This window comes from Labeo rohita, chromosome 15 (assembly GCF_022985175.1).
Source record: "Labeo rohita strain BAU-BD-2019 chromosome 15, IGBB_LRoh.1.0, whole genome shotgun sequence".
NCBI classification, from domain to species: Eukaryota; Metazoa; Chordata; class Actinopteri; order Cypriniformes; family Cyprinidae; genus Labeo; species Labeo rohita.
In genome coordinates this window covers 7,999,270-8,024,804 of record NC_066883.1, presented here as the reverse complement: position 1 = coordinate 8,024,804, position 25,535 = coordinate 7,999,270, and the positions used below count along the sequence as shown (strand labels likewise).

General features: G+C 38.3%; 1 protein-coding gene across 1 annotated transcript in view; it reads left to right on the top strand.

Moving 5' to 3' along the window:
* ano7 (anoctamin 7) overlaps window positions 1-23,734 on the top strand; it is a 33,784-nt gene extending 10,050 nt beyond the window's left edge. Inside the window, exons 7-24 of the mRNA XM_051129345.1 lie at window positions 7,510-7,567; window positions 7,872-7,982; window positions 8,265-8,430; window positions 8,811-8,901; window positions 8,979-9,075; window positions 9,196-9,339; window positions 9,450-9,587; window positions 9,686-9,784; window positions 13,881-13,983; window positions 14,064-14,175; window positions 14,253-14,307; window positions 16,956-17,053; window positions 17,149-17,303; window positions 21,035-21,240; window positions 21,625-21,761; window positions 22,177-22,267; window positions 22,513-22,632; window positions 22,806-23,734. Coding sequence (XP_050985302.1) covers window positions 7,510-7,567; window positions 7,872-7,982; window positions 8,265-8,430; window positions 8,811-8,901; window positions 8,979-9,075; window positions 9,196-9,339; window positions 9,450-9,587; window positions 9,686-9,784; window positions 13,881-13,983; window positions 14,064-14,175; window positions 14,253-14,307; window positions 16,956-17,053; window positions 17,149-17,303; window positions 21,035-21,240; window positions 21,625-21,761; window positions 22,177-22,267; window positions 22,513-22,632; window positions 22,806-22,946 — 2,122 coding nt within the window. The 3' untranslated portion in view covers window positions 22,947-23,734. The remainder of the gene's footprint in view (window positions 1-7,509; window positions 7,568-7,871; window positions 7,983-8,264; window positions 8,431-8,810; window positions 8,902-8,978; window positions 9,076-9,195; window positions 9,340-9,449; window positions 9,588-9,685; window positions 9,785-13,880; window positions 13,984-14,063; window positions 14,176-14,252; window positions 14,308-16,955; window positions 17,054-17,148; window positions 17,304-21,034; window positions 21,241-21,624; window positions 21,762-22,176; window positions 22,268-22,512; window positions 22,633-22,805) is intronic.
* The last annotated feature ends 1,801 nt before the right edge of the window (window positions 23,735-25,535 follow it).

The window sequence follows — 25,535 nt, the reverse complement described above, 5'->3', positions numbered from 1 at the left end:
AGATTCTGAGGACATGTCTAAAGTTAAATGTACTTGTCTCAGTAGATCCATGCCTAGAATGCCAAAAAGTCAATCTCTTTCTCTTGTATGCTACCTTTCACAAAAATTCTTTTGTCATTGTGATGTATTACAGGGGAAAGGTAGCTACTCACAGCCCCAACAATTAGTTTTTTTCCTGCTCTTTTTGTGCTCTTAGAAGAGCCTGAGCGAGCTGTCCTAATGTTTCACTGGTCACTGGTGGAACTACTTCAGGGTTGTAGGCGGGCTGAGAAGGAGCAGAATTATGCATAGCATTTCTTTTATTATCTTGCAACTTCTTCCTACACTCTTTCTCCCAATGTCCTAGTTTTCCACAATAATTGCATTTCCCTTCTTTTTTTAGACCATCTCTTGTCTCGATTTGTTGTGCTAAACGTAGCTGCTGCTACTCTCACTTTTGCCTTAACATCAGAATCTCTTTCCCAAGTAGCTAACGTGTCTAAGTTACTTCTGAGAGTTTTGTTAGACCAAGTTAGATCTAGGAATGGCAAGGCTTTTCTGTACTCAGCTACAAGGCCATCTGACCAGATGCGGACTAAGGGTCCCTTGTCATCTAGCACACTTTCAGGATCATCAACTATTCCACTGTAAGTTACAGCTGACTGGCAAAACTTCTCAGTGTATTCACTTACAGTTTCCTCTTTCTTTTGTACACAGTTAGTGATTCTGGACCAGTCTATTTTGGGTCCCATAATATTCTTTAGAATTTTCAAAACACCTTCTCTCAAATCCGCTTTACTGGCATGTCGTAGTTCAGAAGTAACAGCAGACTCAAAACTGTTGAATTCAGATTCAGTTAGAATTTGTGACATCAGCTGTGTGACTTCTACTAACGACATGTCGTAGAGACGCATTTTGCTAATCAGTGCTCTTCTAAATTCACAAAAATTTGTGCGTGCTGAGGGTAAGCTCTGGGACAATCTCTCTATATCTTTAGGTTCCAGCATTTTTGCAATTGCTTGAACCTGGACAACAGCAGAGTTGGGAGGAACACTTTCAATTCCCTCAACTCCCTGAGATCTTCTCCTAGCACCACATACCTTCAACGAATCTACAGGCACATCAGTTACTGATTGGATGGCTACATCTGTTTCAAAGAAAGCTTGTAAGTCAGGATAAATGTTATCAGGCTGACTAACTTCCATATCAGTTTTTTCTAAAGCTTTGTTGCGGTTCAATTTCTTAGTCAAAGCGGATATTCTAGCCCGGAGCTCTTTGTTCTGTTCCTCTAGCTCTGAGTTACGCTGAGACTGTTGTGTAGCTAGCGCTAAACCAAATTCTCTGTGGCAGCAGATAATGCCTTTCACATTGTTCTTACGAATACATGCTCCAAGTACTTTTTTACACTCATCTACAGACCAAGTCTTGTCTGGATGGATCTCATATTTCTTAGTTAATTCTTGTCTAACTTTCTCAGTTACTATTAGGTTCATTTGCACTCCTAACAGTGATTTGAATTCGCTATCTGACCACAAAGGAGTTGCGAGACCACCTTTTTCAGTTGTGGGGATCAGCCTAGCGTTCTTTCTAACCATTTTGTGAGTTTCTTTGTTACCACACAATCACAACACTAAAACTTCTCTGATCAACAGAGGGTACGCTTGTTAACACAGATCAACTATAGTTAACCTTTCCTGAATTAACAGAAGACAACACAAACTACTAGCACTTTACGCTAGTCTTCTCTGCCTAAACAGAGGGTAACAGATATTAGCACTTTACGCTAAACTTCTCTCCCTGAAGAGAGGATCAACAAACAATTTCTCTGCCTGAAACAAAGGATAACAGATATTAGCATGTAATGCTAATCTTCTCTACCTGAAATAGAGGATAACTGATATTAGCACGTAATGCTAATCTTCTCTACCTGAAATAGAGGATAACTGATATTAGCACGTAATGCTAATCTTCTCTACCTGAAATAGAGGATAACTGATATTAGCAGGTAATGCTAATCTTCTCTACCTGAAATAGAGGATAACTGATATTAGCACGTAATGACCTGAATAGAGGATAACTTGTCTGTTAAACAAACCTTGCAGCTGTTTGTTAACACTTCTCTGGCGGCGCAGAGGATAACCACATGTACTGGCTTCTAATGGTTCTTTTGGATAGAGTTATACTCACCAACCCTTGGTACAGAAAGATTCAGTCTGGAATGAAGTCAGATCTTTGTTGAGCTTGTTGAGCTTCAATCTGGATTCAGGTGAGGAGCTCTATCCGGGTCACGGCACCAAAACTGTTGGAAACTCAGAAGCGAAGACCAGGAGACTCTTGGGTATCTTCAGCAGAATTCTTTATTGAGAATGCGCTGCGTAGCTCTGCAGTCCTCAAAAGTCTGACTAAGGCAGTGATACATTGTAGTTTATATACATTTAGGGGGCAGTCCCCTAAAATGTAGACAAAGCACCTGGGTGACGATCCTAAACAAAGCATGCAAATGAAGTACTCAAGTGTAGCCAAGTGCCCCATTTACACCAGTCCTAATCCAATCATCATAACTACTCAAAGACTGGGCAGAGGCACCGAGAGCCATTACAAACAAAAGGTGAACATCTCAGTAATCTGGCTCATTTGACTTACAATAAAAGAACAGGAACTGGCAGGGACATCTTGCTACAAACTTTGCTTGAGAGAATCATTTGTCTGATAACCTCATATTTACCTTAAATGTTAAATACAATGTACTTTACCTTAGTTTTATTGTGATGCTATGTCAGAACATAGCATCAGCATATTTTCAACAGATTCTTATCCTGTCATGTAACATGCTGTTCATACACTTTACTGTTTACAGAATCGGCACCTCCTTAAAGACAAATACATCACACAATACCAACACACATTTATGCAAAGTACTTGCTGTCTTTAATGACACATATATTTACTTACACACTCACACACACCTACAAAAATATTATGTGTATTTTTGTGTCCAAGGGTTTAAATGATAACAATTGATGATGCATCCCAGTGCATCAAGACAATCTATTTTACATGTTGAAATCTGGCATAGTCAGTGACGCCTAGGAATAGACTAGGTGACAACCAACAAGAGGTTAATGACTACTGGAGAGATAGTTGATGGCACAGAATGAAGCAACCAGGACAGTATGGAATGGCAGACTAGACTGTCTTTGGTGAGAAAAAAGGGTTGATATTTGGCTAAATTTTAGTTGCGATGTTCAGTGATCAAAATTCAACATCAATTCAGTGACTAATGTCAATGTTAATTTGATGTCCAATGCCGATGTCAGCTGACATTGATATATGTTGTTTTTGTAGGTTGTGTAACCATAATAAAACTTTAAGGCAACGTCAAATAGGCGTCAAGAACTGACATTAACTCGATTTTCTATTCACAACCAAAATGCAACATCTGCCTGCTGGGATTCCTTGAGGGGATCCTAAGAGGGGGGATAATAAGATCTTCAGAAGGATGGACTTAAGGTTATAGACACACACAAATGATCTACAGAGAAAGTTGTATCTGCAGAAAGTTGAGAACCAATGAGATCTTAAAATCCATGACGCCAGAATGAAATCCTCTGAGTGGGAAAATGAGGTGCAGGTCACAGGTACTTAACCCATTGAGACACAGGAGGAGCCTGGCCAGGAATCAACCTACAAAGTCCAGTCCCTCCAAGGCTTATGATTGTCTGGAGAGCGAGTGGCACAGGAGACGGGGAAGAGAGAGAACCAGGAAGTGGAAAACCCACTTAATTATTATCAAACAGCTGCTCTAAAACAAACATATAGTGGCCTTCTCAGGTGTTCACTGAAGAGGTAGATTGTTTTCTCTGTGAGGCCCTATAGTAATCCAGTGTGGGAGCAAGAGCTTGAACCTAATAAAGTTCTCATTAGTCCAGCTCTCCTAACAATAGAGTTTGATCTTAGAGAGGCAAGTTTGAATTAGGTTAAGGAGGTTGTCACGTCAGCACACTCAGTCACTGCTTTAGGCTAATGTAGAGTACCCTACATCATTTATAAACATTGTCCTTTGCTTTGCCAACATCTGACTAAGATCTTGAAGGCAATTTGACATAAGGGGAGAGTAGTGGATCAGTAGAGGTGTGCTGAAGGAGTTTGGATTCCCAAAGAAAAAAAAAAGGAAGGGATCTCAACCAATTTTGGGCAATCTCACTGCTGAGTCTTAAAAAGAAGGTGTGTTTCAGCATTGTTTCCTAATGGCTGACTTTCTTTCTCCTCAAGAACAGCTTTATTGACTCTTCAGTGCGGAAAGGGGGATTCCAAGGAGTTCTAGGGTGTGTTGTGCATTCTTGAGTAATTTTGCAGCTCATTAGAGTCAGCAAAAGTCAGCGAAAACAGAGGCAATCTAGTTGTTCTGTGGTTGGACCTGGCAAACGCATATGGGTGGATTCCATGTAGGATAGTTAAGTTGGCATTACAGTGCCACAATGTTTCTGGTAAGATCAACGACTTGATCTTTGATTATTAAAGGAAATTTAGGGTGAGTGTCATATCCAGTCTTGAGAAAGGAAAAACAACATGTTACATAATTTTGGTTGTTCTCTTTGTTCTTGCAATTAACATGCTGGTTATAGGAAAACTCTACTTCCAGAACAACAATTTACAAATAATTTACTCACCCCCTTGTCATCCAAGATGTTCATGTCTTTCTGTCTTCAGTCGTAAAGAAATTATGGCTTTTGGGGAAAGCATTTCGGGATTTTTCTGCATATAATGGACTTCATTGGTGCCCCGAATTTGAACTTCCAAAATGCAGTTTAAATGCAGCTTCAAAGGGCTCTAAATGATCCAAGCCGAGGAAGAAGGGTCTTATCTAGCGAAACGATCTGTCATTGTTTTCAAAAAATAAAACTTTGTATATTTTTTAAGCACAAAAGCTTGTGTAGCACAGGCTCTGGGATGTGCGTCCATGGTTCATTCTTGAACGATTCGTTCATTTTGAACAAATCTTTAAAGTGACTCGGGAAGAATGAGTCGTCTCGGGGAGTGATTTGTTCAGTCGTGCATGCGCAACATCCTATTAGGTACTGTACTTGAATTAGTTCACCTGTTTCGAGTCTTCATGTGTACTCCGGCTCAAAAAGGTAGTGTCGAAAAAGTCCATGTTATTTTCTCCTACAACTTCAGAATCGTCCGACATCGTTGTACTTTTTTGTTTGTAAACAGCGTTTGACTTACTTAATTTGTTACCCTGCTGCCTTAAAATTTTAAGTTCAGTCAACTGAAATAAGTTTAGTCAACTTGAAATGTTAAGTTGTACTAAGTAACAACTTAGATATTTGTGTTTGCTAAACTTAATAGATGGGTAAGTAACCCAGCTGCCTTAAAATTTTAAGTTGATTCAATTCAAATATCTAAGTTGTCACTTAGTATAATTTAACATTTCAAGTTAAATAAACTTTTTTTGAGTTGACTGAGCTTAAATTTTTAAGGCAGCCAAGTTACAAATTATTTTAAGTTGACTCAACAAATTGTTTTTTACAGTGTATGTTCCCCATGACCCTTCAACGTGATTCAATAGTATGTGAATACGCATCCCAGAGCCTGTGTTACACAAGCTTTTGTGCTTAAAAAGTATACAAATTTTTATTTTCCAAAAAAAATGACAGATCGTTTTGCTAGATAAAACTCTTCTTCCTCGGCTGGGATCGTTTAGAGCCCTTTGAAGCTGCATTTAAAATACATTTTGTAAGTTGAAAATCAGGGCACCAATGAAGTCCATTATATGGAAAAAAATCCTGAAATGTTTTCCTCAAAAAACATTATTTCCTTACGACTGAAGACAGAAAGACATGAACATCTTGGATGACAAAGGGGTGAGTAAATTATTTGTGAATTGTTGTTCTGGAAGTGGAGTTCTCCTTTAAGTAAGCTGAGGTTGAGTGCAGGGGCTAAAATCTGGTGTACGACAAGAGCATTCATGTATGATCTCACCATTACAACAACAACATAACAATCTGTCCCAGGGATTAGGTGTATTCTACAAGACCTGGAGAAACTTATAACTTGGGCAGGAATGATGGATAAATTCATTTTTTCTTTTCTTCTCTATTATTGAGAAGCCAAATAAGAGATTGGGTAAGCTGTCTATTCCACACTGACAGGCTCTATGGCCAACAAAGAGCTTGAAGATTGGCCTAACACAACTGACAAGTCAGGATTGCGTGGTAGATTCTGGATCTACCAGGACTGCATTTTACCACGAGTCCTATGGCATAGGTCTTCAACCCTGCTCCTTGGGGCCCACTGTCCTGCAAAGTTTATTTCCAACCTGCTTCAGCACACCTGGCCTGTGACTTTTCAAGTGATTCTGAAGACCTTGATTAGCTGCTTCAGGTGTGATTTATTAGGGTTGGAGCAGAGCTCTGCAGGACAGTGGGTCCCCAGGAGCAGGGATGACCTATGTCTTACAGCCTTTGCTGGTCTTTGTGGTCCCAGTTATCAACAGTTGAATCTCTAGAAAGCAATATCAGTGAGTTTCTCCGTAGGTGGTTGGCTCTTCTCTGTAGCTTGAGTTGTGGAGCATTATATTGGAACCAGCAAAGCCCTGCAGCTGCCACAGGGGAGGTGCTGGAGTCCCACCCTGTTAGTGTTGGCACCATGACCAGGTGATCAGGGCAGTTGCTGGTAGTATAAATACAGAGTTCTGGCAGTCCAGTATGTCTAACTCAGCAGCAGCATAGCGGATCTATTTCCGCCAAGACCAAATACATTAAAATTGTCATGTACATTACCATGCCAATCCCTCCGAAAGTTGTCATGACAGAACCTAGGTCATAAAGACCCGCAAAAACCATCTTGCTCTCGTAAAGTCAGTCTGTTTTCTGAGAGCTGAAGAGAAACACCAGGTACAAGCTGAAAAAAGCCACTCACTGTTTGTTGAGAGTCGACCTGGGCAAACATTTGAAGTTTCTGCTGCATATTGCAACAACATTACTCCAGGCAAACATGACCATTAATTCTGAGGCTACATAACAGCTGATTATGTTGGAAATCATAGTGCCATGGGAAAAGCAGATGGAAGAAGCAAACGAGTGGAAATGTACAAAGTACCAGGATCTAGTGGAGGGCAAAGGCTGGAAGACACACTGAGAGACTGAGCCCATAAAGGTGGGCTGTAGTTGCTTTGCAGGGGGTCACTTTGTAAACTCTTAAGTTGGCCATAAAATCTATATGCGAAGTTGCAACCACTAGGTGGTTTTAGATCAAGAGGGCTGATTCATAGCAGTTGTTGAATAACCCGAAACACCCGAGGATCAAGCAAACACCACTGATGATGTGTCCCAGTGCATCAAGAAGATGTATCTTACATACTAATATAATATAGTGTTATTTTCAACACAAACAAGAAGTTTTTTCAGAAGTTAGTGTAATGGGAAGTGAATATTTTTATTGTGCATTATTTATTATGAAGAGTCTGCTATAAGTGTGTTTAATAGAAAACATTATTTTAACACTAATCTTTAATGCTGCTTTTAGGTTTCTAGGTCATGAAAACAAGGATACTTTTTTCAAGACCACACAGAGGCACCAGATAGTGAGTTTTGAGAGTTTTTCAAATCCATTGTACAAACAGTCACCCATGACTCATTTATATCAAAAATTAGTAGTATTTCTCTGATTTTCTGCAAGGACACATTGATGGGTACCACCCTAATGTAACATAGAGCAGCTTTATAGGCATTGACATGAAATAACAAGTACTATTAATTTCCTTACATGTACAAAACAACAGCAACAATAAAACCTTACTGCAACTTTAATGTCTGTACAATAGTCAACATTATTTTTCATTCTCTGTAAAGCTATTCACACTGATCTGCAATTTCCTTGTTCTAAAGCTGTATGAGATATTAGCCAGGACTCCATATGGATCATTGAAGAGAGGGGAGGTTGGCGTCGGCAGGCTGGTTAGTGAGAATGTTCTCACTGCTGCTTTTCCTTTACATGAGGTACTGTAAAATCTTTCTACATAATATCTGAACATTACCTTAACAAACACACTATACATATTTCTATCTTTAGTTATGTTTACAGTACAGTACAGTACTTAAAGCCAATATAAAACCAGAATTGCCATTGGTTTCTTTCTTAATACATGCTCGATAACCACAAGGTTTCATTTTCACTGAATAATGGTTTTAAATAGAAATATAACACACTGCAATAGTGTAAATGCAAGTACTTTTACATGTTGTTTTTTAACAGCCAATGATTTGTGTTCTTCTCTTTAGGGTCCATTTGAGATACCAAAGACCCCAGGAGATCCACAGTCTCTCAACATGAGACAGATCCTGCATCATTATTGGGCTCGCTGGGCTTGCTGGAAGAAGTACCAACCTCTGGATCACATTCGTGAATATTTTGGCGAGAAAATAGCACTCTACTTTGCATGGTTGGGTATGACTGAACCTACATTTAGCTTATACCAGACATTTTATTGGTAAAATTATCTATCTATCTATCTATCTATCTATCTATCTATCTATCTATCAAATTCATGTTAGTAAATGCATTAACACTTTATGATAGTTACATTTGTTAACATGAATTATTAGTATTATAAAAACACTTCTAAAGCATTTATTATTCTAATTATCCAGTAAAACGTAGGTGATCGCATAAATACTGAATAAGAAGACTTTAGTTTAAAAAAAATAAATAAAATAAAAAAAATAAAATAAAATTTTGCATTCAAGTTTAGTTCATTTTAATAATCTACCATTTCCATCAGTAACAGACTGTGACTAACTCTCTGTCCTTATTTCTCTTGTGTGCAGGTTTCTACACTGGCTGGTTATTACCAGCAGCAGTAGTGGGTTTTATTGTTTTTCTGTTTGGTATCTGGCTGATGGTCACTGATGTGGCAGCGTGAGTACTATCACAGAGTTGTTAATTACGACATAATATTGATGACCCAGCACTGATCCTGACCTTTGACCCCACAGAGAAGAACTGTGCTCTAGTGGAGACATCTTTGTCATGTGTCCGCTATGCAACATCTGCAGCTACTGGAACCTCTCCAGCATCTGCTATACTTATAAGGTGACTTTTCTAAAAGTTTGTAAATTATGTATAGCATTTTCAATAAGCCTAAAATAATGTTCTCTGTGAACTAGCTATCACATTTTGTACTCAAAATACTTGTTTATAAATTTGCAATAGGCAGGCTTGCTATTTGACAATGGAGGAACTGTGTTCTTCAGTATATTCATGTCTCTGTGGGCTGTCACCTTCCTGGAGTACTGGAAACGCACATGCTCCATACTCTCCCACAGATGGGACTGCTCAGAATTTGAAGAAATAGAGGTGATTAAGTTGGTTCCAGAGTGTCTTAACGTTTAATATTTACTAGTCCTCAAAGCTTGAGCAATGTTTTACCTCTCTTGCTTTCCATAATATTTTCATTCTGATGTTAGGAGAGGCCAAGACCAGAATTCACAGCACTGGCACCCATGACGGTTCGCAATCCTGTGACTGGAGCTGAAGAGCCCTATTTCCCAGAGACTCAACGACTGAGTCGTACACTAACTGGCAACATGGTCATCATTCTAATGGTTAGTCAATAGATTTCCATCTCACATCTATTGAAATCTTAAATAATCCCAAACATTTCAAAATCTTTATTACTGAATGTGATTCTTTGTGCTTGCAGATTTCCATTGTTTTGATATTCCTAATAGCCATTATCCTGTATCGAACCATCCTAAGCATCATTATCTACAGATCTCAGAATGCCTTCTTCATATTTTCAGTAAGTTTCTTTCTATTCCTTTTGATGCCTTTTTTTTGCATTTAATTGCATTTAATTGAAACACCAAACTTCAGAGTGCTTAAGCACATCTTTATATGTAAATTCATGATTACTTTTATTGTTATTAAAATATGGTTAAAGTGTACTGTACTATAAACTGAAATATACTTAAATGTCACAACTTGTGTTATGTTTAAATACATTTGAATTACACATTTGTAATGATGAAACTGCAATTAGGTACATTTAAAAGATATTCATTTTAAGTGTGATATTAAATGACACACTGCAGTTAAAATTATAATAAAGTACTTTACATGTGCTTATGTTATTATTAAGTGCATTTTTAAAAGCGTTAGTAAGGTACGCTTTCTTTAAATACTCTTAAGGGACCTTTTATTTCATTCAAATCATCCGTCCATCAAACTACTTGACACCGCTTATCCAGGACCGAGTTGTGGTGGCAACAGGCTGAGTAAAGCTCAAAGTATACTTCACTTTTTACGCGTAAGTGAGGGACAACACACAGTGCACATTTTGTCATCAGAATAATACTCACGTACTATACACACACCACCCGATATTTGTAACCGCACATACTTTGTACTTGCAAGTCGCACATGCGCATTAAAGTTACTTTGCAGCAATCAGTTGTTCCACAGGGTGGCACTGTCCCGGGCCATTTTTTCACAGTACAAAATGAAATCAAAGATATGGAACAACAACAAAAAATAGCAGAGACTGCAACAACAACAGATTACATTAGCCGGGTTTCCATCCAAAGTTGCGAATTTAACATGTGAGTCGCAGAGAACAAAATAATCACTTCCTGATAAACTGGCACTAAATCACAAAGACATATAGGAGAAGCCACTGAATATGATCATTTTTATATCTAATACATTACTTGTGCCTCAGAGCGAGCAGACAAAACAAAATAAATGCGGTCATTGCTGTCAGAAGTGGATGCCTGACAGTTCTGGGAGGCAATTATTAAGAAATAATTTGATGACAGACTTTGCTCAGGCATGACCATTTTGATGCGCGAGATAGTCCACTGGTTAATTTATTCGACAAATGCGTTTCCATCTTCTATTATTCACATTAAGCATTTTTCGCACAAGTCAAAAACCACCTCAAACGAGTGTAAAAACTTTTTTGCGAATTTTATTTGATTTTTATTTGAAATTTGGCATTTCCATCCCTCGTTTCTGATGTGATACTTCAAAATGCGCATTAAAACAGAGTGATGTAAACATAGCTATTGACAAGCGCATGTGAGCGAAAGGCTATGGGACAGCTCAGCTTTAGTTTAAAAGAGTTCAAAAATATTTGTTATCAGTCATTACCTATAGAAGAATATAGAGCAGACACTGGAAATGGATAAAGCTTTCTAGAGTGCATGTTCACGCACAACATCAAATAGAGTATACTTTAAAAGGCTACGCATTTGACTTGGGCTTAAGGATGCCCATATTGTAAGTCCTTTACTCTGGCCATTTCCTCCAGTTCACCCTAGGGGGTCCCAAGCTGCTTCCAGCTTCAAACTGTGTCTCTCAGTGGTTTGGTACCAAGTATACTTATAAACCACCATATGTTCAAACATGGTGTTTGTTATGGCCAATCCATGCTAAGTACAGAAATCCAATAGCCAGACACCACTCAGGTTCAGACCAGGCAGGCCGTTCCTCCCAGTCACCCCCCTCCAGGTTTCTCTGTCATCCCCAACATGGGTGATAAGTTCGCTCTCAAATCTATGGATTCCCCAGATGGTACACCTATCAGGCCCCCACTCAGGACCTTTACGAAAGCTGAATACTCTGAGCCATGGTTCTGCGTGTAAACAAAGAGCACAGTCGGAAACATGCCTTCCATGACTCAAAGTTGTAGTGAGTGGACCCTCTTGGACCCCCGCTTGGCTAAACTCCAACACAGTGACGCTGAGTCGGAGACTTGTGAGTATCCCCATCCCAACTTGCCACCTCTTACTCAAAGTGACTCTAAAGAAGAAGAGAATGCAACCCCTTTCCAGGAGTTTGTTTCCAGAGACATAGCTGTGTGGAGAAGTGAGGCCAACTCCCACACTAACTCTAGCTCCTTCCCCATTGGGGAGGTCAGATTCCATGTTCTGCAGCCAACGTAGAGTCCGTATGGCAACCTTGTGAGCTTCACTCCCAGGCCTGGTTCCAGAAGAGAGCCCTGGTATCCCTCTTCTGGTCTTCTGAGCAGGGTCTCATTGTTTTGACTCATTTGTGTCATAGGAGATTATGAGGGGGATCAGTCCTTGCCTAGCCTCTCACTTGGGACCAATTTGCCCAGGAAGACCCTACCAGGAGTCACTAAGGCACTCAAACCACTGGTGATCCAAGCTGATGATCCAAGAATGGTGATCCAAGAACCGTACAGTTTTGTAAAACATATTTAAGATTTGAAGTACGCAATTCAATATAAGTAAGGGTGCTTTCACACCTGTAGATCGATTGCTTTGTTCCAAAACAGGGATTAAAATTATTACAATTTTGCTTTTTATTCTTGGTGTGGTTCACACAGCAAAGCTTCTAAACGGACCAATAGTGTCAATACAAGTCACGTCCTCTCATTGGTCAAAGTTCCATAGCTTATTTTCCAGGATTCTGCTCAGCTGTCATCCGTCAGGATGGAACAGCTTTGTGGGCTTATTGTTGCATTTTTTGTAGCTGTCATTATATTAAAGGGGTCCTATTTTGCTTTTTCACTTTTTGAATTTTAGTCAGTGTGTGGTGTGTACCTTTGGGCACAAAAAGATCTACAAAGTTACAAATCTCAAAGTCCACTCCAAAGGGAGATATTTCGTTTTTAAAAAATCTCTTTCCAAGAACTACAACGAACGGCTCCTTTGGACTACAGCATGCAATGATGTCATAATGTGGTGCATTAGAATATCATTACATTAAATCCCGCCTACGGAAATTTAAATTGTAAGATTAACTATTAATCTAGCTTGTGCTAACTGCTTTAACAAGGGGCGTGGCAGTACTGAAACACCGTCTAAGCTGTTCGCCAATCAATGCACTGGGATAGTTAACCAATCATAACATATAACCTTTTTTCGTCAGGCTGATCTTCATTAAATCCGGAACTAATTGAGCTATTTGTCCCAGGCTGGGGAGAAAGGTATTGTAATAATGTAAATTATGTGAAAAATAATGCATTTTTCGAACCACCAAGCATGAGAGCATGTTCTAGTACACCCCCAAAACAAAATCAAGACTTTGAAAAAGAGCATAATAGGACCCTTTTAATTTATAATTTAGAGCAGGAGTCCAGGATTTGTCAGGAAAACATTTTTTAAAATACACCTACTAAAGAGCGCAAAAAGACGGCATTATAAAATGAAAAGGCACGCTTTGATTTTGAATGGCGAAGACATGCCCACACACAGACATTCACAGGTTCATTTTAAGCAGTATTAGCAAAACAACAAAGCTACTGCTGTTCACGGAACTGTAATTACCCATTATACAATGTGATATAGCCTGGTTCGTTGGTCCGTTGGATCGGATAGCTTTCTCACTACAACTGAACTGCTCCAGAGTTTGTTTTCAATTGAGCCGAGACCACCTCATTCGGGTGATGTCGGACCATTTGTTTTAGCGTGGATCCGAGCGCGATTGCCGTGTTCACATATGCCCAAATTAACCGCGCTAAGGGGGGAAACGCGCCAGGTTCCGAAGCAAAGTACCAGGTGTGAAAACACCCTAAATGTATTTCTTTTTCACAAGTGCTGTCCCAAATGCAAAAGTTCCAAAACTGCCTAGACAATTTAGGATTAGGCATGACGAAGCAACCATGGAATGGTGGAGGGAGGGTTTAGAATGGAATAAACTAACAGCACCTTAAAAGTTTAGTGGAGTTTTGGAATATAGTAAATTTGGTATGTTGCTTGTTCAAGATGCTTAGCCAACTAGCACTGGAATTCAGCTACTGTGATTCAAAAGTTGACACCGATGTAAATTTGATGTATGTCGATGTAAATTAATCATTGATTAGATCAGATATTGCAGCACAATTTTAACATAAACATTTGCTTATTAAGAGAGTTTCTTCACCTCTTTAGGCTGGAAGGATAGCCAGCCTTACTGGTTCTATGCTGAATTTGCTGGTTATTCTGTTGTTGTCACGGCTCTACACTTACCTGGCCCAAATTCTGACACGTTGGGGTAAGCTGTTTCATATTTACACATACTATTTAGGTATTTCTTTATGCATCAACAAAGTATCCTCCACTTCCTTTTATTAGAAATGCACCGCACCCAGACCAAATATGAGGACGCGTTCATCCTCAAGGTCTTCATCTTCCAGTTTGTCAACTTCTACTCATCTCCTGTTTACATTGCGTTTTTCAAGGGCAGGTGGGTAACCATGTAATACAAATGAATGAATATGTATGAAGATTCAATATTTACCTTATATTTGATCTTTTCTACAGGTTTGTTGGATACCCTGGAAACTATAACACACTCCTAGGAATCCGAAATGAGGATGTGAGTGTTTACATTGTTGGAAAGCAAATCTTATACCTTTTCACTTAGTTGTTCCTTGTTGGAATAAAACTAACATAATTTACACTGTCAGCCATATCTAAATAAACAATTTTAAAATATTTCCCCCACAATCATAAACTGAGGCAAAATATGCAGATTCTGGAATAGGAATAACTGTTACAGTTTTTCTCAAATGCTAAAACACATTTCACAAACGTTTCCTCCATGTTCCCCAATGTCCAAACACAACACCCTTTTCTAAAGCTACATAAACACAACCACACCTTCTCACTCAAACTTTCACACCAAAAGAGCAGCTCGAAGCTTTCAAAAATGTAAACACTATACACATCATTACACACTACAGCAAAACAATTGAAAACACAATGCTCAATTTGTGAGAAGGTTCTTTGTTTCATAACTGCCAATGCATATTTTTAGAAACTTTACAGTAACTGATCTTCTTAGATCTCTGCAGAGGATTAGATTAGTCATTTAGATTTGTGAGTTTCATATGAAGAGTATAAATCTATAGAAAATACTGCATGTACACTACTGTAACACAACTCAATGCAAAAACAGAATCTATTGCACACAACAGTACTCTTGAAAACATGATCAGGGTGTGAAGTTTTTTTATTTACTTTATTCACACCACACACATACCACAATCACTGTGCGGCATCATGTCGCTGAGCTGCATTGGGCCACATCACCTCATCCACATCGCAGGCTATATTGTCTCTTGCCAGGCACCACGGGAAAAACGCCCTGGAATGGCGAATCCATCCTTGGAAGGCCTCCACTGGGATGTCAACACAGGCCAGCTCCATTGCCCTTAGGAGGTTCTCTCTAGTGTATGGTTGTCTGTCATAAACCTTCCATCTCCACGATGAGAAGAACTCCTCTATAGGGTTCAGGAAAGGGGAGTAGGGTGGCAGACAGACGTTTAAAAACTGGTTACTGTTGGTGGTGAACCACTCTCTGATTTGCTTTGTTCTGTGGAAGCGGACATTGTCCCAAATGATCACATAAATGTGATGTGCGGGCCCAGGATGGTGTTGTTGGCGGTCCAGGAGGATGTCTCTTAGCTCCTCTAGGAAGGTGAGGAGACGTTGGGTGTTGTAAGACCCAAGGACAGCATGCCGGTGGACAAGCCCCTCCGAACCCATGGCCGCACAAAGAGTAACATTACCCCCCCGTTGGCCAGGAACCTCAGTGATGGCTCTTTGGCCAATGATGTTACGGCCTCTTTGTCTTCGTTTCTGCAGGTTGAAGCCAGCCTCATCCAGGAAGAGGTACTCATGAGGTCTGGCCATCGCGTCCAACTGTAATATCCTCTGTGAAAATGTGAAAGTGCACAGGTGTTCAGAACAACAGTCAATCAGGTAGCACAGTATTGTCCAGAAGTAATGTAGGCCACTGAGCAACACAGTATGTCCACTAACTGTACTGTGAACATGGATGTATACTTACTTGCACATACTCGTAACGTAGGTCTTTGTGTCGCGCAGAGTTGCGCTCAAAGGGAACCCTATAGACCGGTTTCATCCGCATCTTTTGGCGCCGGAGAACTCGGTCTATTGTGGCCAAGCTGACATCATCAATGCTCTCAAAGTTGACATTATCGGCAATGACTTTGTCTCTGATCTCCCGGAGTCTGATGAGGTTGTTCTCACGAACTATATCCACAATGAGGGTTTCTTGTGCCGCTGTAAATATGGCAACCCTCCCACCTCTATGTGGCATTCTTTCAACTCTAAAGAAAGAAACATGTGTTGTCAATTGACATGTTTTACAATAACAACTGATTTGAAACCAATAGACTACTTTCACAGGCTTGTAAAACTGTATTGTGACAAAGAAAGCAATAGAGTACAATACCTGTTGTGTTGTCTAAATGCCCTGATAATGGTGGCCACGGTGAACCTACTCAGGTTTGGACGGACTCTTAGTCCTGCTTCAGCCATTGTCATGCCATGGACAATGACATGGTCAGTGACTGTTGCTCGCATCTTGTCCGTAATGATGGTGTGAGGTTGTCTTGCTCTCCCTCCTTCACCTTCTCCTCTCCCTCCTGGACCTTCTCCTCTCACTTGTTGGCCTCCTCCTCTTCCTCGTTGGCCTGCTCCTCTTCTTCCATGGCCAGCTCTTCTCTCCTCCTCTGACTCAAATTCCTCTTCCCCTGACTCTGCCTTCATCCATTGTGTTTGTTTGGAATCTTCAGCAAACTGTGCACTCTGAACTTGCTTTTATACATGTGGTCACAGCATTAGCAACAAGTGTCTTCAATTTTGAGTCGTTGTGTGTAATGAATGACGCCAGGTGTGTTCATTGTGTTCAAATATTGCTGACTGTGGCAAGCATTTTGCATCACATGAGCTCTCATTTGAGAATATGAGCAGAGTTCTTTTGCAACTTGTGTTTTAGCAAGGAAAAATGTGTTTAGATTTATGAGAACGGAGGATTGTGTTTTGTGAATTGTGTCTTCATGTGAAATGTGTTTATGATATTGGAAAATGATGGCTAGATTTAGTAAATGTGTTTATGCAACTGGTCATTTGGTTTAGAGGACTGGCTTTTGTGTTTTAGCATTTGAGAAAAACTGTAATACATGTGTGACTTGGCTCTCTCCTTGTTTTATGTAGTGTGGAGCCTCTGGATGTCTCATTGAGCTAGCTCAAGAGCTGTTAGTCATCATGGTAGGCAAACAGGTCATCAGCAACATCCAGGAATTTGTCTTGCCGTAGGTCATTGTGTTCAATACATCTTCTTAAAGAGTTTGTTTACTCATTGTATATAAAGAATTGGGCCGAAGATGTATCCCTCTCTTTCCCACAGTAAATTAAAGACATGGTGGAACAGGAGAAAGCTGAAGCCAGCTCCCAGTCAGGAGATGATAGATGAACCAAACAGCAACCCAGAGCTCAGCCCATGGGAAGCAAACTATCAGCTGCTGGTATGTGAGGGGCTGTTTGATGAGTATCTAGAAATGGGTGAGTCCTCATGTCTCTTGTATTATTTATTGTAGACTGAATTTTAGGTGTGTGTATGTACATACATGTACAGTGCCTTGCGAAAGTATTCACACTCCTTAATTTTTTCACGTTTTGTTATGTTGCAGCCTTATGTTAAACTGGTTTAAATTACTTTTTTTCCCCACATTAATCTACACTCCATACACCATAATGACACAGCAAAAAACAGGTTTGTAACAGGTTTGATTCCACTGCATAAGTATTCATCTCAGAGACAGGATTACATCAAGGCAAAGATCTAAGGAAGAGTTCAGAAAATATTCTGCTGCATTGAAGGTTCACGGAAGCATGTAGCCACCATTATCCATAATGGAACAAGTTTGGAACAATTCAATCCTCTCCCCAGTATAGATACTTGAAAACCCACTTGCAATTTGCAAAAAAGCACCTAAAGAACTCTCAGATTGTGAGAAACAAGATTCTCTGGTCTGATAAACCTCGATTCCAAGCATCATGTTTGGAGGAAAGCAGGCACTGCTCTTCACCTGCACAGTACCATCCTAATAGTAAAGTGGGGTGGTAGCAGGCTCATGCTGTGGGGCTGTTTTTCAGTGGCAGGGACTGAGGAACTCGTCAGAGTTAGAATGAAAGCTCATCACAGCAAAAGCATTCAGAACCTCAGACTATTCAGAAGGTTCACCTTCCAACATGACAGTGACCCTAAGCACACAGCAAGAGTGGCTTATAGACAACAGCCACAGCCTGGGCTTGAACCCATTCAAACATTTCTGGAGAAACCTGAAAATGTCTGCCAGCCCCCATCCAAGCTGACAGAGCTTGAGAGGTGAAAACGTGAGGAGAAGAATGGCAGGCAGTTGCCAAATGCAGATGTGCAAAGCTTGTCGCATCATACTCAAAAAGACTTGAGGCTGTAAAGGTGCTTTAACTAAGTAGTGCGATTGGAGTATGAATACTTATGCAATGTACTTATTTCAGTTTTAATTTTGATTAATTTGCAAAGTTGTCACAAATATGTTTTTTGCTTTGTCATTATCATGTATGGAGTGTAGATTAAGATTATTTTTATTAATTTAAGTTTAACATAAGGCAACAACATAGTATGAAATAAATGAATACTTTCACAAGGCAATGCATATATGTGGGTTAGTGTGTGTGTGTGTGTGTGTGTGTGTGTGTGTTGTTTGTTTTGACTCACTTATACTGTGAAATAAATATATTGACATTTTACAGGACACAAAGGACATTTTACTGGTCCTCACTAGTTAAAAAGACTTAGAAATCAGCCAGTATATATATATATATATATATATATATATATATATATATAGTTTAGGGGTAGGGGATGGGCTAGATGATAGAAAATATCATTAACCTGATATAGAATCAGTAGACGTCTATACAATGTCCTCACTAAGATACAACAGTGCAGGTGTGTTTGTGCATGTGTACAGTTCCTGTGTTTTTCAGTCAGGCCCGGCTCCAGAAATGAGATGAAGGGTGGGCCAAGTGATATTTAAGGTGGGCCCGGGGTGGGGTGTGTGTGTGTGTGTGTGTGTGTGTACCCCCGGTGTAGTGGTAACTACATACATTATTTTAATACAGAAATAGTGTGTTAAAAGCACATTGTAGTTTATAGGACCTATTCATAGTGTCAGCTGACACTAGCACAGCTGAGTACTATAGATGTTCTAAAGATTATCTTACTAAAGAATAATTTTTAGTAGTACAAAATTAGTGTGTGAAAATAGAGCACTTTACATTTACACCTGGGGTAGTTGGTGTTACCCGGTGTATGGTCATACACTGATTGTCATTTTTATAGAAATAAAACTAATTTAGTTTAGTTGGAAAACACCCTACAGTTCTAAACTGAGCATCTGCTGTACCAACGTGATCTCATGATAATTTTTATGTATTTTAAGTAAAAAGTGGTTCTATAAAACGTACATTTAGCCTACTTACGTTTTTTTCCAGACACTAAATGTACAATACTGACATATTTACTGTACAGCATCTAAACATACAAATACTCACGTATTTTCAGCATTTAAACGTACAATACTGACGTGCCCCGTACACCTAAAAACGAATCCTTATGTATATTAACATCACAGTACTAATTTCATTATTATTGTTGTTTTTAGTTGTCATATCAATGGCCTTTTTTAAATTGTATTATTAAATTGTTAATCGTTTACTCAATCCCTGGTGAAAAAAACAGCATATGCTGGTAGGTATGTTTTGAGGCTGGTTTAAGCTGGTCCTTTGCTGGTTTTTGCTGGTCATGTTGCTGGTCAAGGACCAGCAAGAACCAGCAAAGGACCAGCATAAACCAGCAAAGGACCAGCTTAAACTAGCATCAAAACCTACCTAACCAGCATCCCAGCATCAAAACATACCTACCAGCATATGCTGGTTTTTCCACCAGGGATATGAAATGATAAAATTTCGTTCTGTTCTGTGTGATTTCTGCTGCCAGCTCGCTTCCAAGATACATAATGTTAAACAACACAATGCTAACTACACTTTAAACCCTTAAAATAAATAACATTTCTGCAATCGTTTAACCATTCATGTAATATTTACTTTGTTTGCCGTGGTCAGTGACAAAAATCCTTTATGCAGAGTGTGCGTTAATCATGAAATCAAAAGTGAAAGTAAGTAGCGATTTCAATACCCTGCATATTGATAGCGCGAAAACTATATACAATATTAAAAATGTTTCGTGCAAGCGGAAAGAAAAAAAAAGAAGGAAAAATTAAAATCTAGCTCAACTGAATATTGCTCCAATTTTGTGATTGGCTGTTAGGCTATGTAGTGTGGGGCCAGGGTGGGCCAAGCTTCTGATTGGGTGGGCCAGGCCCACCCTGGCCCCCCCCGTGGAGCCGGGCCTGTTTTCAGTGCCACACAATTCTTCAGAAATCATTCTATTCTGATTGGTGGCTCAAGATATGCTGCTTCGTATTTTGTGGAAACTATGATACATATTTTTAGGGATCTTAGATTAATAGAAAGTTCAAAAGATTATGAAACAATGTAATAGTCTTTTCTGACATATTTGATCAATTTAATTTATCCTTGCTGAATAAAATTATATATTTTCTATATAAAATAAAAAATATAAAACATTATTAGTGTATTGAAAAACAAAAATATAGTCCAGTGGTTAGTAGTTGTCCAGTGAATGCAAGTATCTTGGGCTTTCTATTCTATTAAGGTCACAGACTTTAGCCAGTCAGTGGCTTATTAACTCTGACAGCTGACCTATTATGATAACAGAAATTATCCCCTGTCAGATTAGTAAGTTCACATCTGATTTATGTCTTTGTCATTTTACTAAATAGTTTCTAATATTCCAGTGTTATGTTCAAAATCCCAATTTGTATTACGTTTTTTTTTTTTTTTTTTTTTTTTTTATTATTGTAGCTTCTAATTTTGATCAAATGTATAGTATGTATATAGTATTTTTTTTATGTATATAGCAACACAATATACAGTAGTCAACATCTGAAGTGGATCCGAAAGAAGTTAATTAAAGTTGTCCAAAGACAAGAACGGTATTGTTTTGGTTTTAGAACAACTTTGATGAAAGATTTTGATCCACTTCAGTGTTGACTAGTGTATATTACCATCACATCCAAACCTACAATTTTAGTGACTTCTAAATTGGATGCCATTGCCGATTAACTCAAATGAAAGGCTGATTTTGAAACTCTTTGTCTTGTCAGTTCTGCAGTTTGGCTTCATCACCATCTTTGTAGCAGCCTGTCCCTTGGCTCCGTTGTTTGCCTTGATAAATAACTGGGTGGAGGTGCGTCTCGATGCCCAGAAATTTGTGTGTGAGTACCGCAGGCCCGTCGTGGAAAGAGCACAAGACATTGGCATCTGGCTGACCATCCTAAATTTCATCTCCTACCTGGCTGTCATCAGCAATGTAAGTGTCTCCTTCATTTAGGGTGATTATTCAGGACCAAGCACCACTCTGTATGCATCTCATTATTCTGCATCTGGATGAGAGACAAAAGTTGTACAGTTCGACACAGTGATTAAAGTGTGTTAAATCTAAATGCTCTGAAATACTTTGAACCATTTTTCCAAAACTGGCAGATTTGTTTTTTCTTTTCAACCCTTGGCACATTTCTATGATCAGTCTTACAGTGTGTGTGTCGTTGGTCTGCTTGGCCCTGCTATCACTGTTAGTCTAATCAACACTGAATTTTGAGTTTATTAACGGCTTTTGATGTCTAAAAATTTCAGTCCAAAATAAAGTTAATTAGACGGGCTGCATATCTTGTTTGACGCCTTGTTCTTTTGCCAGGCTTTCCTGATTTCCTTCACGTCTGATTTCCTGCCACGACTCTTTTATCGCTACACTACAGGCAGCATGAGAGGATACATCAACTTCACCCTCTCAGTGGCCCCTGCAAACTTCACCCAAAGCCACATGACATGCAGGTGAAGATCAAATGTTCGATAGTTTGTTTAACATTTTAAAAGAAGTCTCTTCTGCTCACCTAGAATGCATTTATTTGATCAAAAATACAGTAAAACAGTAATATCTGTTTAAAATAATATTCTAAAAATGTAATTTATACATGTGATGCAAAGCTGAATGCAAGATGCAATCTTTCCAAAAACACTCTAATATGCTGATTTGATGCTCAGCAACATAATTATTAATGTTATCATACATATATAGGAGGCTGATAAAAAAATGCTCATTTAGAGGAACATTTCAAATGGCACTTAAAGGCTTTTGCATCTGAACTCTTCACATATACATGCATACATACTGTAAAATATTTAATCCTGTAGTGTATTAATAATTAAATACATAAAAGTGGTAATCAAAGAACAATCTCTTTTTTAGATACCGAGGCCTCAGGGATGATAAAGGACAGTCCACACAAGATTACTATCATCTGCTGGCCATTCGACTGAGTTTCGTCATTATATTTGAGGTGCATATTCTAATACTAATTTAACCAAACATGCTTTTTTAATTTTAGCACATGCATTTGTTCTGATCATGGGCCCATAATATTACTTCCTAAAACTAAAAACATTTAGTACAGTACGTAAAAAGCATTTTACTTTTAGTAGTAATTTCATTTAGTTTGGTTTCTATATAAAGTGTCCTAAGATAGATTTGGACAATTATGAAGCCAAACCACAATTTTAAACATTGATGATGTTTTCTTCTTAGCATGTTGTTCTCTTGATTGGACGTGTTATTGACTGGATGGTGCCAGATATTCCAGAGGAGGTGGAAATTAAGATCAAACGAGAGCATTACATGGCCAAAGAGGCACTGGCTGAAAATCAGGTCAGTTAAGTTATTATATAGATGTAATTGTTATTATCATTTTTTGTGATTTCCCATTCAGTCTAATGTATTAAATGTATGTAATGTATTAAAATTATTAAAGCATTTTTAAGTGTTGGACTGCTGTAAATTTTTCTGTTCTCTTATATATTTCCCCTTATGTTGTTCCTTAGTCTTTGAGTAAAACTGTTCTGGGGGACATGGAGAGGCAAATCTCTGAGCTGCGACAAAGAGGAAGAATACAGAGTCCTATGAACAATAGCTTGTCTCCGTCCAGTCCACCTCCTGAACATGAAGACAAACCTACAGTCTGATATTTGACACTTTTTATAAGTCAGGCTGGTGACTCTACAATGTATAGATGATTTTGTCAACTGTTGCCTATTGATTATTAATGACTTAACTCCTTTTATGATGGGCATTAGAAAATAATGTTTCAGAGACCTACCCTGCATCCTAATTTTAATGCCGTCTTAAATTACACAAGGTTCAATCATTGTGAATCACTGTCTGATATTATAATATGTGTACAACTGTATGCTGAACATACTTGGGTTATATACAGTTGAGATCAAAAGTTTATATACACCTTGCAGAATCTGCAAAATGTTAATTATTTGACAAAAATAAGAGGGATCATACAAAATGCATGTTATTTTTTATGTAGTACTGACCTGAATAAAATATTTCACATGAAGACGTTTACACAAGAGAAAATAATAGTTGAATTTATAAAAATGACCGTGTTCAAAAGTTTACATATGCTTGATTCTTAATACTGTGTTGTGACCTGAATGAGTGTTTTTATTAAGTCATAGTTGTTCATGAGTTCTTGTTTGTCCTGAACAGTTAAACTGCCTGCTGTTCTTCAGAAAAAACCTTCGGGTCCTACAAATTCTTTGGGTTTTCAGCATTTTTGTGTATTTGAACCCTTTCCAACAATGACTGTATGATTTTGAGATCCATCTTTTCACACTGAGGACAACTGAGGGACTCATATGCAACTATTACAGAAGGTTCATATGCTCACTGATGCTTCAGAAGGAAAAAAACATGCATTGAGCCAGGGGGTGAAAACTTTTGACCATTTTTTTTTTTTTTTTTTCCATTTAGTACTGCCCTTCGGAAGCTAGAGAAGATAATTGCATATTTCCCAGAAGATAAAATAAGTACAATTCTTCAAATTAAAAAACGTTTTCTGTTAATGCATCGTGTTTCCTTCTGGGGCATCAGTGAGTGTTTGAACCTTCTGTAATAGTTACATATGAGTCCCTCAGTTTTCCTCAGTGAAAAGATGCATCTCAAAATCATACATTGTTGGAAAGGGTTCAAATACACAAAAATGCTGAAAAACCAAAGAATTTGTTGGACCTGAAGGATTTTACTGAAGAACAGGACAAACATGAACTCTTAAACAACTATCCCCAAACAAGCAACACAGCTGTGGATCATTCAGGTAACAACACAGTATTAAGAATCAAGTGTATGTAAACTTTTGAACAGGGTCATTTTTTTTATATATATATAAATTCAACCAACATTTTCTCTTGTGGACTATATATAAGCATATTTTATGTGAAATATCTTATTCAGGCCAGTACTAAATAAAAAAATAACATGCAGTTTGTATGATCCCTCTTATTTTGGTAAAATAATTAACATTTCTGCAAGGTGTATGTAAACTTTTGAGCTCAACTGTACAACAAATAGAAATGTCCCATACAAACGTCCTCTTGTAGAGCATAGTGTAAGTGAACTGGGACACAGTCATTTTCATTTCATTGATGAGTGTAGCAGTAGTTCCCTCTGCTGGTCAAAGGATTGTACAGGATTAAAGAAGGCTGAATTATGTCATTGGCTTGTTGTTTTTTAAAATGTATAACTATTGATACAGTTTAAAGAAGAAAACAATGGTCAAAGAGGTTAGTTTAGATTAGGCTTAAGCTATAATTTGAAGGACTGTAGCCCACTGTAGCAGTGTTGTAAATACTATTCCATGTATTGTTAAATTTATGATTAATTTTGAGCAAGTTAAATATAAGAAATAAAAGTCATAAACAATGTGTATGCCATATTTTAGGCCAAAAGATCAACAACTAGACTAGATGTTTTTTTTTTTCATGTCAAACATGTGCCACTAATAAATGATGGAATCTATATGAGTAAACTTGTTTTTCAGTGTTGGAACTGCTGTAAGTAGGACACACATCAAACATAAAAACAAATGTCCTTAAATTTCAACACATATCTGAAAAATGTGTGCAGCTGTGTTGGCCTATAACAGCAATGCTATGTTATCTTGTGAAGAACTGCTGGTTTTGTGTGATCTTTGGGCCTGGACCCAGTTTATCTGGGTTTACAAATCACCATAAATGCCAAGCACCACAGAACTTTTAGTAAATGTTTAGTAAACTAGGTTTCTAATAATAAACGTAATGCTTGCATTTCAAACAGCCTACCTGAGACATGTAAAGTGCCACAGGCCATTATTATTATTATTATTATTATTATTATTATTATTATTATTATTTTTTTTTTTTATAAATTATCATTTCAATGCTGACACTTTTTGGACAAAGAACGTGAACTATGGGGGCAGTGAACTATGAACAATCTTTTCATTTTTTGAGTTTGATTTTAAATTTAATTTTTATTTTTGAACAGTCTCTCTGACTGTCAGCCCTTCCAGCCTGTAACACATTTGATTATAAAGCTTTTAAAACATTTTTTTCAGGCGTGCTTAATCAAGTCATTATCACATAAAGAAGAGCTTTTTTTGTTTGTTTGTTTAACTTCTTAATGTACGTTCTTTTATAGCTGTATATTAAGCTATGAACTTTTTTTTTTCTTTTTTTTGTGGTACCAAGCTAACTAGCAGTCCACAGTAAAACCGAATGACTTTT